This window comes from Castanea sativa, chromosome 5, assembly GCF_040712315.1.
Source record: "Castanea sativa cultivar Marrone di Chiusa Pesio chromosome 5, ASM4071231v1".
NCBI classification, from domain to species: domain Eukaryota; kingdom Viridiplantae; phylum Streptophyta; class Magnoliopsida; order Fagales; family Fagaceae; genus Castanea; species Castanea sativa.
Window position 1 is genome coordinate 62,267,524 of NC_134017.1, and position 14,815 is coordinate 62,282,338.

Sequence of the window (14,815 nt, forward strand, 5' to 3'; positions counted from 1 at the left end):
TATTATAAATAAATAAAATAAATTTATAAAAATTAAAAAAAGTTATCAAAAATAATTATAACATTAGAAAATATAGAATTTTATTTCGTGAGTGGTTTTGATTAATACAATTGGATTTTACAATTTTTAATATCTTTATTCCAACCAACTAAAACATTTTCTTAAAACAAAATAATGACATAAATTTATAAAACTAATGATATATGAGTTAAAAAGTCATTTTCCACTAACAATTTTTCTCTCTTTGTCATGTCATTTATTAATTTTTTATGAAAAATTTTGATACCTTTAGATTTGTTGATTGGTAATTTGGTAGGGAGGGGGGGAGAGAAAACTGGTAGGGCTCAAATATTTTTTTTCTAAGCCAACCAAATTACAATCTCTTCAAAATGGAGAAAAAACAGGAGAGAAAACTTGTGTGCATGTAAAAATACTATTTGCACCTTGCTTCTTGGTGCTTCTTTGTTCTTTCTCCCTTTTTTTTTGTGGTAAATTCCACTAGCATACCCTAAGGTTTGGGCAAATACCAACCAGGTCTAAGACATTTCAAAATTGACCAATTTGGTACTTAAATACAATTTAATTCCCAACCACGTTACCCTCTGTTGATTTCTCTCTCTTCTCACCGTGACTCTCTCCTCCTGCGTTCCCCTTCTCTCCTCTCTTTAGTCATCCCAATCTCTCTAACCTCAAATCAGCCACAACCAGAGCTAACTAACAACCCAATTCTACCCACCTAAATCCTTAAACAAAAACTCAAATCCAAAAAACTCATAGCAAACCCACCACCACATCACGACCCACCTTGAATTGCTAAGGAGGTATGAGGAAGCATCAAGTCAAGTAATCAATAGGCTAAAGACGACAATTTTTTTCAGTTGGAACACAAGACTGGAGGTTAAAATGGCAATATAGGGAATAATGGAAGCAAGGATAATGGAGAATTGTGAAAAGTATTTGGGCCTTCCAATGGTGGGGGGAAAGTCTAAGGTCAATAGACTCAACACCTTTAGAGATCTTAGGGAAAAAATTACAAAGAGATTTATGGGATGAAAGGAGAAATTTATCTCTAAAGGGGGGTAGAGAAATCCTAATCAAAATGGTTGCGCAAGCAATCTTTACTTACACTATGGGAATTTTCAAAATCCCTAAGGCCCTATGTGATACCATAAACTCTACGTTGGCAAAATATTGGTGGGGACAAATAAAGGATGAAAAGAAAATCCATTGGATTAATTGGAAGAAGCTATGCACTTCAAAGAAAAAGGGTGGCATGGGTTTTTGGGACATCCAAGCTTTTAACTTAGCTTTATTGGCTAAACAAGTATGGCAGTTGATTCATAATACCCATTCTTTATTTTATAGGGAATATAAATCAAGATATTTTCCAAATTGTTCTTTCATGGATGCAAATTTGGCAACAATCCATCTTATGTGTGACGTAGTTTGTTGGCAATAAGGGACCTTATTCGGGAGGATCTGATGTAGAACAAACAGCACAAGCCTTCTTGGAGCAACAGAGGCACAAGAAGTCACAACGCAAGATCAAAAGGGGTGCGAACATAGGCCATCAAGGTGATAGTGTCGAAATTGCATGAACAGAAAACGACATTTTGATCTAGATTCATGATAGATGCCATGAACGTCGCCAAAATTTAGGTGAATTCCTTCATTAAGGTCCCAAAAACAATGTTTTTGCTATTTATAGTAATATTTGTTTTTCCTTAATAACTTTTAGTTTAAAAGTCAGAATAAAGTTCTGTTTGTTTTTGGATGACCCTAAGGTCAATAATTTATAATTCTGCATTTAACTCACTTTTTCCAGTTTTGGTTAATTTCGGTATTTTTGTCACCTAATCGCGTAATTAGTGCAAATTAGGGTTTTAAACGTTTTTCTTGATATTTATATGTTTTGTAGCCATCAGAAGCAAATCAGACTATTATCAATAAACACAGACTTTTGCCAAATTATTTCTTTGGTGGATTCCGGTTTCCTTCTCCTCGTGGATTTAGGGAAACCCCTCGCGGATTCGAGATTTACTACCAGGGCTAACAGTTTAGCTTTTATTCCATCAAGGGAGCATTGCGTGTGCTTTATTTAGGCTTCCATGACATCAGGTTCAATTTGGCATGTGGGTGATGGAAGGAATATTGAAGTCTCAACCCACAAGTGGCCATCACAGTAGCCTGTCTTCATTGGAGAGCCTTGGCCAAAGTTGATGGTAAGTGAGTTAATGGATGCTAATTCTTGGCAGTGGGTCACACAGAAAATCTTTGATCTCTTTGCCTATCGTACTTGGATGGCAATTATGGCCATCCCATTGTCACTGGCTGTAGATCGAGACAAACTGGTTTGGAAGGAGAATTGCAAAAAAATCTTTAGTGTGAAATCAGCCTATCAAGTGGCACTAAGGATGAAGGAACATTCCTAAGTTGAGCACTCCACTGCAGCATCGGATAGGCCTACTTGGAACAAAATCTGGTCTCTAAATGTCCCTCCCAAAGTTCCAACTTTTATCTGGCGAGCTTATTCAAACATTCTGCCAACCCGTGATAATTTACATAGGAGGAAGCTGAAGGTGGAGCCAAGCTGTGGACTTTGCTGCCAGACCACAGAAACAGCTGAGCATGTATTATATGGATATGCCCTTTTGCCAGAAATGTGTGGGCATTATGCAGAGGAAAAATCCAGAAATGCTTCAATGCAGTGACATTTTTTCTCTGTTTCGGCTGCTGGTGGATAGACTGTCTGGTGATGAGCTGGAAAAGTGGTCTACGGTGAGTTGGGCAATCTGGACTGTGAGAAACAAATTTTACTTTGAGAAGGTACAAAAGCATCCTAAACGACTTCTTGGCAGAGGCCCTTGGTTACTTGGTGGAGTATCATAGATTGTGTGCTTCACAGGGATAGCTCGTTTGTTCTCCTTTGCTGATAGAGTTCCCTTCTTGTTGTTTAGCAGATTTCTTTTGGTCTGGAGACACACGGCCCAAATGTATTTGACTATAGTATTTTGACATCAATAAAGTTTTTTCTATCTTCTCCCTCAAAAAAAAAAAAAAAAAAAAAAAAAAAAACCAAATGCTCATTTGACGTAAACAATACATGTTAATAGAATTTACCAACGCTCGAACAAATTATTCAATTACTACTTGGAAATTTATTAAAATAGCGATTATTTCCAGCAATACAAATTAAACAGTTATGACAGTTGAGTGCAACTGATACTTATCCTCTTCCGAGTTGTCTCACTATTTCAGAAGTTTAGCTCCAACTTGAACTCCTTTCCAATAAGAAGTGACAAATTTGAGACCTCTACAGTAACAAATCCCAAGCTGTCGAAGCTTTCCTTTATAACTGAGTTTCCATTCAAGTTTGTTCCATTTGTAGTTTCTAGTTCATATCTCTTCAAACTCTTACCCTTCTTTAATCCTATGAAAATCACTTTATCTATGATCCACTTTTGGCTTAAAGCAAAACCTCCATTCACAACACGTGATTTAATTGATAATTTATTCCCTATTATTCCACCAAAAAATCTCACTAAACTCCATTTCCCATCTGCTCCTCCCATCTCCATGTCCTCACCATCATCCAAGAAAACTTCTCCACTGCTATTTCCACTATTGCTGACAACCACCAAGAGTTGGAATGCAGTCTTCCGAGCTAATTGTGTTGTCATGGCCTCTCCTTGCATAGCCAGAATATTACCTTCCCGAACATGCACGTTTATATGATCGGGTGGTGCATCAAGCTTGATATACTTTCCTGATTTAACACTCAACGAATGGGAGTAGTTAAAGAGGTCAAACCAGTTTCCTGCAGGGAAGTATGCATCAACTGAAACAGCTCCTGACTCCAATACTGGTGAGACCATTACGGCTTTACCAATCAGAAATTGTGTACTGATTTCATAAGTGTTGAGATCTTGAGGGAAAGAGAAAAAAAGGGGTCGTGCAATGGGGGTTCCTCTTTGGTGTGCTTCATACATTAATGTGTAAAAGTAGGGGAGAAGCCGATAGCGAAGCCCAAGTACCTTCCTAGCTGTTGCAGCAACTGAATCCCAAAGGTAGAGTTCTTGACGAATAGTATATTTCTCAGAGTGATCTCTTGCGAAGGGATAGAAGGCCCCTAGCTGCATTTGGACAAAATACAGATATTAGGTGCATAAATATATTCAATCAAATAGTAAGCACAACTTGCAAATATATTCAATATATTTCTACAAAATGACGTTAAAAAACCAGAAAGATAAACATGCATAGAGAGAGAGAGAGAGAGAGAGAGAGAGAGAGAGAGATTAACCACCAATGTTATAAAAACTTTGGAAGCAACACTTCTTATAAAATAACAAACAGACAATAAAATTAAAACAGCTATAATACATTTTTGGCTTTTCATCAAAATTAAACAAACAATCAATTTGGTTCCTAACCCCTCATAGTTAATTTATATCATATTATCATTAAAGCTTTGGATTATTGTCAATGTAGTCCATCAGCCTAACACTATTCACTAAATGCCATTTAGTGTCACATGACTACGTAAGAAATCAAAATCATATCTATTTGGTGAAAATGTTATGAGCGAAAAAGGGTAAATAAAATTGTAATATTGTGAGAAAAAATCATGTCAATTTTTTGTTTTTCCAGAGAGCAGAGGAATTCCTCTTCTTTATCATCATCCTCATCTGCTTCATAGGGACACACCAAGATCAGGTGCTCAACCCTCAACCCTCAGCCACCAACCATCAACCTCACTCACATACACCCTTACTATCCAAACTGTCCTACAAAGATATATGTTTCACAATTCACTACCCACCAACAGTAACCTTTAGATCAATAAATATTGCATGACCATAATGAAAAGATCCATAGCTAGTATTCAGAGTTTCTTCATCCCAGTTGAGTATGAATAGAAGAGGCTCCATAGTAAGTCCAACAACCTCACCACTCAGGGAATGTTTCACAGAATCAGGTCATACACTCCCTTTATCTACTACAAGTCTACAAAACAGTAAAATATCATATCAAAAGCTAAGTAAAAGCTTGAGAGAAAAAAAAAGGGTACAATGTCAACTAATCATTTTGAAATCTATCAATTTTTACCTGAATCCAACGCCCACAAAGTTCTTCTGTTGTATTTCTTGAAAACCCACATATATCTGCTCCAACCATTGGGATGCCAAAAAGTCCAAAATTCAAAATTCCTGGAATTGAATATGCCAAATCATTCCATGTAGCAGCATTGTCTCCAGTCCAGTGTGCCGTGTACTTGCCAGAGGTTACAAAAGTTGACCTGGCGAGTATAAATGGCCTTTTACCAGTCACATTGATTAAGGCTGCATTAGTGGATTTGGACTCTAGGAGTCCATATAGGTTGTGGGCATTATACTCCGTAATGTTACCCCAGTGTAAGGATGTTGCAGGCACAGTACTATTATTAATGGGCCGCGAAACTCCAGCATTGTTAATTTTGTAGGGAGGGTCATCAAGAGTAGAATTTGGAGTAGGAGGAGAAGTTATAAAGTTAGAAATCTCATTCATGTCAAGCCAAAGACCATCGAAGGGAAGAATATCTTGAAATCTTTTTATCTCACCACCCCAAAATACTTCACTAACTGGATTTAAAAAATCAGGGAAGTAGACTAGGCCAGGCCAAACTTGACCCAAGTAAGGGACACCATCACGTTTTATGAAGACATCAGCTTGCATCCCCCTGATGTAGGTTCCATATGTCTTATTCACACTGATACCTGTAAAATAACACATTTTTACATCAAATAAGAGAGTGAGAATATTTACAGCTGAAGAAAACAAATGCATGTCAAGTAAAGCATACCAGGATCCAAGATGAGCACATATTTCTGACCATTTTGATGAAGAGTATCAACAAATTTTTGCATTTTGTCCAACGGGAAGTTGATGGGATCAAGGGTAAAATCCTTATAGCCATCCATGTAATCAATATCTGTCCACATAACTTCAAGTGGAATGCCAGCTTTTGCATAGCCAGCAACCACGCCTTCAAGGTCAGCCACATTCTTGTAACCCCATCGACACTGATGAAATCCTTTACACAAAATTAACAATGACCACTCTGGTTAGCATTTCTTATAAAGTACGTCATGATAAAAACATTGAGCCTAATTTGGAGTTAGGATTATATTGGCATACAGTTGAGACTGAATGTAAGGGAATGTCTTAAAAGTAACTTTTGAAAAGAACAACTCATTACAGGAATTAATTTTTTCAATTGGTACATCAAAAAGTTTTCTTTCAAATGCACATAACATCTTCTAATGTCACACTTTTATTTTTCTTTATAAGTACTCTGTAACCCACTATGTTCCCAATAGTATTACATGTGGCGTCTTTCTATATAGGTGACTATTACTGGTAGTATTAATTAAACTTCAATTTGGTCAGGATTTGTATTGCCCTACGTGATGGCCCAACATATATTTTATTGTTCTAGAAATTCTTCTTCATTCTAAAGAAGTAGTAGATTTAAATTCAGAATGAAGTGTCACACTTGCCAGTTTTGACCATGTCTTTCAAAATCAATTTTACTATAATTGAAAAGAAAAAATCCTAAAAGAAGTCAAAAGGCAATTAAAAAGTAAGGAGTTAGAAGTTAGAACAACTTGAAAATGAGATTTGTGAACCCCCTGATGCTAACTTGAAAGTTAACTTTAATTACCTAGATCTAGATGGTGAGGGTATGACAGGTGTCATTTATCTACTTTTCACAGTCACCAAACAAGATGTTCAAGTGAACCACTACCTAATTTCAGAATTGACATTGGGAATTATAATAATGCAGTATCTAAGAAAGCAGTGTAGAAATTGAGAATAGAAGTAGATTAGCATCTAGATCCTTATCATATGATATGGATCACTAATATAATATTAAATGTTGATAAATTGTGCCTTCACTTTTGAAAGAAGCAAGCTTAAAGAAACACTTACGTACGATTTACTGCCACTTAAGCTTTGTCACTTTTATTTTTTGGGTCACACATGGATATGGGATCATGATGCACACCTTGCCAGGAATGCTACTCCTTTGTTGGTTGCAAAAAGAAGTTCATTATCACATATGCTAAACACATCTAATGTTGAAGTGTACTTATCAAAAAAAAAAAACATCTAATGTTGAAGTGTGCCAAACCACATTCTTATTTTTAACTCTTAACTAGATGGAATTGAGTTCTTTTGGAGTCAGAAGTGATGGCACTATGGGTTGCATGTATAATTTTCCAATACTTAGAAATAAAATAAAATGTTAAAGAAGGTATTACATATGACATGATATATGAAGGTGATGTTGTAAATTCATAATTCCAATCATAAGAATCACAAATTAAGATTCTCTAGAGTTTTTAAAGTAACTCCACCACTGTAGAGTTCTTAATATGTTATGCATTCATCCTTAAAAAAATTTATTAGATTTGAGTCATTTGACCATTCATCAATATTAAAAAGAATGTTGACTAGTAAAATCCAATCCACTCATTTGAAACTAAATTGATAAGATTTTAAGAACTCTTTCGCTGAGTTATCTAAGAACTTCAGTTGTGAAGGCTAATCTTCAGCATTTTTCTATTCACAATATATGAAAAGGTAAACAAGACAAGAGCAGAGATAAGAGAGAAGTTACCAAAGGACCAATAAGGCATGGGCGTAGGGCGGCCAATGAGTTCCGTATACTGATCCATCACCAACTCCGGCAACGGCCCAGCAAAAAAGTACAAGTCAATAATCCCACCAATCACCTTATACGTAATCCTATCACCACTGTATATCACATCCATCCCATTACTATTCAGCAGCAAAACACCATGACTTTGAATGGCCGGTGATGATGATGATGATCTAGCGTCCATGTAAAACGGGTGCGACCCATAAAGATTGACATTGAGATTAGCACTGCCGATATCGGCGTTCCACAAAGTGAGCGTCTGAGTGTCATCGGGAACAAGCTTGAAGGACCCCTTGGTGTGCTCGCCAAGGCCATAGAGTGAGGACTTGGTTTTGGGGAGCGAAGAAGAGAGCTCGATGTACTGGTTTTTGAAGATGAAGGGAGTGGAGGCGGTGTCGAAGATGGTGTCGTTTGTGGATTTGCGGGTGATGGAGAAGGTGAAGGGAGTGGTGGTGTGGAGAGTGAGGATAAGGTCGGAGTTGGGGTCGGAGAGGAAGTAGGAGGTGGTGGAATGGGAATGGGGTGGAGATGACGGAGTTTCGGAGAGAGAGCGGCGTCCTGGGGAATGGGTTTGGCGTGGGATGATGTCTTGTGGGATCTCCCATCTGCGGTGGTCGGAGTCTGTAATTTGAATTCTCAGCCGATTCTCGGTTTCAAAGCTGTGGACAGACAGGTACCAATCAGCCAAAATTGTTGTGTTAATTGTGAGCGTATATAGATCAGGCTGTGGAAAAAAAAGAAAAAAGAAAAAAGCCTAACCCGCTAGCCCACCTGACCCGAACCGATGCGACCCAATTTGTGCCAATCCACTAAGTGAGATGTGTTGGAGTGGGTTAGTTAGACAACTAATTTATTGACACAGCTCGACCCACTTATATTATATTAGCCTCATCACACGAGTTAGTTTAGTGGTCCCATTTTATAGCAAAAAAAAAAACTGTCTTTATTTTCTATGTATATTTTTTATTTTGATAATTTAATTTATAAATGGATAAAGTAATTAGAAAATCAAGGGAAGAGAGACTCTACTTTTTAGGCAATATTTTTTAGTGGGAGTTAGAGTTATATTTTTACCGAATTGTCCTTTAGTTATATCTCTACATAAACATAGGGGCGTAGGGGTATTTTTGAACCAATAAATGAGTATCCCAAAAAAGAAAAGTCTCTTAAATAATAGTATAGAAGAAGAAAAAAAAACTGTCTTTATTTTCTATATATATATATTTTGGGAATTTAATTTATAAATGGATAAAGCAATATGAAAATCAATCGGAGAGGGACCCTACTTTTTAGGCAATTTTTTACTGGGAGTTAGAGTTGTAGAGACATTTTAAAACCAATAAATGAGGATCACAAACGGGAAAAACCTCCTAAAATAATAGTATAAATTATCTATCTATCTATATATATGTATATATATACATATATATATATATATATATATATATAAAACCGAATCTTCTAAGGCTCCTACAATTTTTCACGTCAGCACAATATTTAAATAAAATTATTATTTTATTTAAAATAAGATTATTTTTATTTAGTCCAAACTTAACAAAGACCGAAACTCTCTCTTTAAAAAGTGCAACTAAAACACAAACTTTTTATTATCATTTTTAAAAATATTTAAATAAAATTATCATTTTAATTTAAATAAAATTATCATTTTAATTTAAATAAAATTATTTTTTTTAGTCCAAACTTAACAAGAAATGAAACTCTATCTCTGTAACAAGTTCAACTAAAATTCAAACTCATCATTATCATTTTTTTAAAACAAAAACCAAAACTCTTGAAGCTCCCACAATTTTCCACATAAGCACAATATTTAAATAAAATTATTTTTGTTTAGTCCAAATTTAACAATGAGTAAAAATCTATTTCTATAACAAGTCCAACTAAAACTCAAACTCATCATTATCATTTTTTTAAACAAAATTATTTTTTCTTAATCCAAACTTAACAAGGAGTGAAACTCTATCTCTTTAACAAGTCAAACTTTAACTCAAACTCAAATATTGATAATTTATTTCCAAATTTGTGAGGTTAATTATGAACACTATAAAAGTAAAGCAAACCCCAATATTTTTTATTTTATATAAACCGAGTAGAGGTATGAGTTCTTCTTATGTTATTTTCTTCTCCTCTATTTTGTTAAAAAAAAATTATTTTATGGTTTTTCATGTATTTTTTAAAAAATTAATTTTAGTACATAAACCACTAAACTCTCTCTAGCTAGTTTTTACAAGATAAAAAAGGTTGCAATAATTGAAATTATTTTTTTGAATATAACTCATCTTTTTTTTATATTTCTCTATTGTTTAGTCTTTTTTTTTTCTCAATAATTTCTAAGCAATGAATCATCTGATTTTTTTAATATATTTTGGTCTTTTAGAAGTTTTAATATCTGAATTTTTGAGTTATTATTTTGCTGTATCTGAAAATCTGACAAATTTTTTGTAAGCCATTGTAAGTTCAAGCAATGACTTCTTCATCAAATTGTAACACAAATTGAAGTCATACAAGAGCAAATCATGAAATGGTGTAGTTTCTTAAATTTTTTATAAAATTATTTTAATTTACCTCACAAATAGATGGGTTCTCGTGCATAGCACGGGTTAGTGACAAGTATTATATTATATTTATGGAGTTGACTCGAGTTCAGTGTTCTTCTGCATTGAATTCGTTGAAATTTGAACATATGTCATAATAGATACACTCTATAGGACATTAAGTTGAAATCGTGTTTTGATAACACAATTTTAGTTATAATTATGAAAAAATTTCACAATTATAATTGAAATCATAATTTAATTATCAAAACATGATTTCAATTGGACTGTGTATGAAAATGTATAACTTAGCATACAAACAATAATTAGCGAAAGCTTACAACTTTAATTACATAAAACTACTGTAACTTACAATTTTTTTTTTTTTTTTGTCCATAAAGGTTCAACGATCGAAAAATAATATATTGTCAAATGACTGGATTGGTCAGTTGAACCGAGAATTGGACACTAATATAACCAAAAATGAAGGAAAAAGTAGTTTTAACCAAAAACCTCCGATTCAATCGCTAAAACCGAGAAACGTTTTGGTTTGACAGGTTTTGGAAAGGTCAGGCAATGTTCTTGTGCACAACACAACAAAGCATAAAAGTAGAACACCAGTTGCACCATGGCAGAGACCAATGGCGAACCAATATTCCCAAACAAAATGCAAGACTTTTTTTTTTTTTAATGGAACAAAATGCAAGACTTGATCTCTATTAAAGAGGATGAAATAGTCTTTGGAAATGGAAGAGCCAATATATGCACCGGCAACACTTTTTTTTTTAATTTTTTAATTTTTTTTATACAAGATAGAAATTCTATTCTATCATAATCTAAGTATATAAGTGTGTGAAGCTCCCTCTTAAAGATTTGAACCTCGACTCTTACCTCCCACACTCCACAAGTACTTATACTTATAGAGTAACCATCGCGAAAAAGGTCTTCTTAACATAGAATTGATTTAGCTTTTGCAAGTTTAGTAGATAATTGGAAGATGCTCTAATAAATGGTGAAAATGTAATCCAGCAGTGGTACTAAAGCATGGCTTTTATATTCATGAATATCAAACCCTAGCAATATCAGATGATTTAATCCTCGTAGTTCAATCATTAAATGATCCACCTATGAATATGCCTTTTTATTTAAAATATTCTTAAACACGTGATGCACTAATAATCCCAAAAAAGTATTATCATGTGATGCACTATTATGGCAAAATTTGCTTAACAGTACTTTTTAAGAAGAAAGCAAATTTAGTGAATAGCATATGTTTAAAGTTTTTTAGTTAGTTGGACTGTTTTTGTAAGTCGAGTTTGGCAAACTCGAGTTTGGGCTGGAAGTTGAGTTTGACAAAACTCGACTTTCAAGCAATATTGATGCATCCTGCTTGGTTCAGCTTGGAAATCGAGTTTGTCAAACTCGACTTCCAACCCAAACTCGAGTTTGCCAAACTCGACTTCCAAAAACAGTCTAACTAACTAAATAACTTTTTTCGTGTGCTGTCCTAAAATTTTTCTAAAAACATATTATTTGGCAAATTTTGCCCACTATTATCATTATTTTGATTTCACATGCTACAATATTCTGCGATAAGATAATCTAATAGTGCAGGAGAATTATCATTATATGTAAATTACTCCTAATATTTAAATAATATTTAGTAGAAGTTGTGCGTAAAATTATCATCATTATTAAAATTATAAAAATTTGTTAACATTATCAAAGTTTTATATAGATATAACTAATTGGCAACAATTTATCTTTTTATAATTTAAAAGTTATTAATTAAAGTTTTTAGTATAAGTTTAGCATTTTTCATAATTCAAACATTTATTTATTTATTTTATGTGATTGAAGTTCAACAATCACATTCATTATCACATCAATTTATAAGTTTCATGTAGTAAAGTTTGTAGTATTTTTAGCATTTCACAAATACTATAAATTTTATTATATAGAGCTTACAAATTGTTGTGTCATTAATTGAAATAAAAAAAATATTCAATCATACATTTATTTGGTGTGCTTGGTGTTTAAATTTCATCAATCATATTCATTGGCACATTAATTTGTATACTAAAATTTGTGGTAGTTTCCAAAATTTTCTTTAAAATATAGGGTTTAATTTATTAAAATAATAAATGATGTGTAAAATTGATTTATAAGACCATAAGTGGAGAATATTATATTTCCCTAACATTTTAGGCAAAAATAAGATACTATGGGTCCGTTTAGGATCTGCTTGTTTTGTTGAAACTAAAAACTTTTTGTTGAAAATACTATGGATAAAGGTAAAAGTTAACTGAAATAGTATAGTGAGACTTATGAATAGTACTAAAAAGTGCAATGAGACTCATGAATAATAGCAAAAATAAGCTAAATAGTAAAATAAGTTGGCAAAAATAATCTTTGTCAAACAGACACTGTACTTAACTCTTGCCTTTCAATTATAAATATTAGATAAAACTACTATGCACCTTTGGTTCACTTGTCAAACCACTATTTAGAAGGGAGTTTCACACACATAATCTAAATTTTTTTTTTAAAAATTATAAATATTAGATGTCATCATTTATGATATATATATCTCATCCTCCACTATTTCCTAGAGTGTTTTCATCCACTAGTTATTTAACTATTTATTGCATGTGACTATTTGGTAGGCTGGGTGTTTAAATTCCAACAATCATATTCATTAACACATCAATTTGTAAGTTTTCTGTACTTAAATTTGTGGTAGTTTCCAAAATTTTCTTTAAAATATAGGGTTTAATTTATCAAAATAATAAATTATGTGCAAAATTGATTTATAAGACCATAAGTGCAAAACTGGATAGAACTTATTGCTGAAAACTGAAAACTGAAAATACTGTAGAAAAATAATTTTTAAAGGTGTAAAAAGTACTGTTCATGCCAAAATTACTGTTCATTGGCCTAAAATCACTGTTCATGACTAATGAACAGTGACAGACACGCTGAAAAAGAAAAAAGGGAGCCCAGACGCTGGACGTGGACGTGAACGCACTATCCAAACACATTCTATATTTCCCACGTTGTATACCTAACATTTTTATAAAAAATGAGATACTATACCTCATCCTCCACTATTTACTTGAGTGTTTAACACTCAGAGTCTTAAGTGAGCGGGCTATGAGAATAAGAGTTTAGAATATTCGTGTAGGAGAATTGGTAATCCAAAAAAGTCAACGGTGATAAGATAATATGAATATGAATATGAATATGAATATGATGAGCAGTTTTATGGAGATAATTCACAGAGAGCAATAGCATACCTGGCAACGAAGTTGAGATTCTGAATGTCAGGCCCAAATATGGAGGAGCTGTTAATGACGCCAAGATATGCGGTCAATGATTTGCCGGATGGATCAATAGACACGGATCGAATTCTGTATCCATCCCCAACTGGGACTGCATCTTTTTCTTCTGATCTGCCGTTTGAGCGGGGCAAGTAACAAACCAAGATACAGAAGAAGAAAAAAATTAGAGTGTGGTTTTGTTGATGATGGTGTTGAAGATAAGATAAATTCATTGCTTTATTTTTTTTCTTCATTGTTTCTTATTTCTACGATGAGAGAAATGATCCACTTGGGTCCTGGAGCCTTTTGCAATTTGTAGTTTTATACTGGATGTACTCATGGACCGACCTTTTAAGCTAAGCTAAACAATTTAAAGTATAAATAAATATTATAAATTTTAAAAAGGATATTAAAAAATTTAAAGTATAAATAAATATTATAAATTTTAAAAAGGATATTAAAAAATTTTAAGTTATAAAAAAAAATTTTTAAAATTTTTAAAAAAGTTTTGATTAATACAATTGGATTTTACAATTTTTAATATCTTTACTCCAACCAAATAAAACATTTTCTTAAAACAAAACAATAACATAAATTTATAAAACTAATGATATATAAGTTAAGATGTCTTTTTCCACTGCTAATTTTTCTCTCTTTGTCATGTCATTTATTAATTTTTTATGAAAAGTTTTGGTGCATGTGGATTTGTTGATTGGTTGGGAGAGGGGAGAGAAAACTGGTGGGACTCAAATATTTTCTTTCTGGGACAACTAAATCACAATCCCTCCAAAATGGAGAAGAAAAAAAGAGAGAGAAAACTTGTGTGCATGTAAAAATACTATTTGGTCCTTGCTTCTTGGTGCTTCTTTGTTTGTTCTTTTTTTTTTTTTTTGGGGGGGGGGGGGGGTCAAATTCCATTAACATACCTTAAGGTTTAGATAAATACGAACCAAGTCCAAGACATTTCAAAATTGACTAATTTGATCTTTAAAGGCAATTTTTAATCCCTAACCACATTACCCTTTATTAATTTTTCTCTCTTCTCACTGTGACTCACTCCTCTTGCGTTCCTCCTCTCTCCTCTCTTTAGTCATCCCAATCTCTCTAACCTCAGATTTGCCACAACCACGGCCATAGCTAACTAACAACCCAATTTTACCCACCCAAATCCTCAAACAAAAACCCAAATCCAAAAAACCCATAGCAAATCCACCACCACATCACAACCCACCACCAAC

The 14,815-nt window shown here is 33.5% G+C and overlaps 1 protein-coding gene across 1 annotated transcript; it reads right to left on the bottom strand.

The window, feature by feature from the left end:
- Positions 1 to 3,086: 3,086 nt before the first annotated feature.
- On the bottom strand, positions 3,087 to 13,848 carry LOC142633707 (alpha-glucosidase-like). The gene is made up of 5 exons (XM_075807948.1): positions 13,554 to 13,848; positions 7,664 to 8,364; positions 5,843 to 6,073; positions 5,110 to 5,756; positions 3,087 to 4,133 (listed from the first exon to the last, which is right to left on the bottom strand). Exons 1-5 carry the CDS (start codon positions 13,829 to 13,831, stop codon positions 3,255 to 3,257), a joined length of 2,736 nt encoding a protein of 911 aa, XP_075664063.1. The 5' UTR covers positions 13,832 to 13,848; the 3' UTR covers positions 3,087 to 3,254.
- Between the last annotated feature and the right edge of the window lie 967 nt (positions 13,849 to 14,815).

What these genes read in the sequence shown, in the direction of transcription:
- LOC142633707 (XM_075807948.1), bottom strand. Translation starts at nt 13,831, where the DNA reads ATGAAGAAAAAAAATAAAGCAATGAATTTATCTTATCTTCAACACCAT. An exon ending in CATGCCTTATTGGTCCTTTG is followed by an intron (nt 6,074 to 7,663) that starts GTAACTTCTCTC and finishes TTTTGTGTAAAG; the next exon opens with GATTTCATCAGTGTCGATGG. An exon ending in TGTGCTCATCTTGGATCCTG is followed by an intron (nt 5,757 to 5,842) that starts GTATGCTTTACT and finishes GTTATTTTACAG; the next exon opens with GTATCAGTGTGAATAAGACA.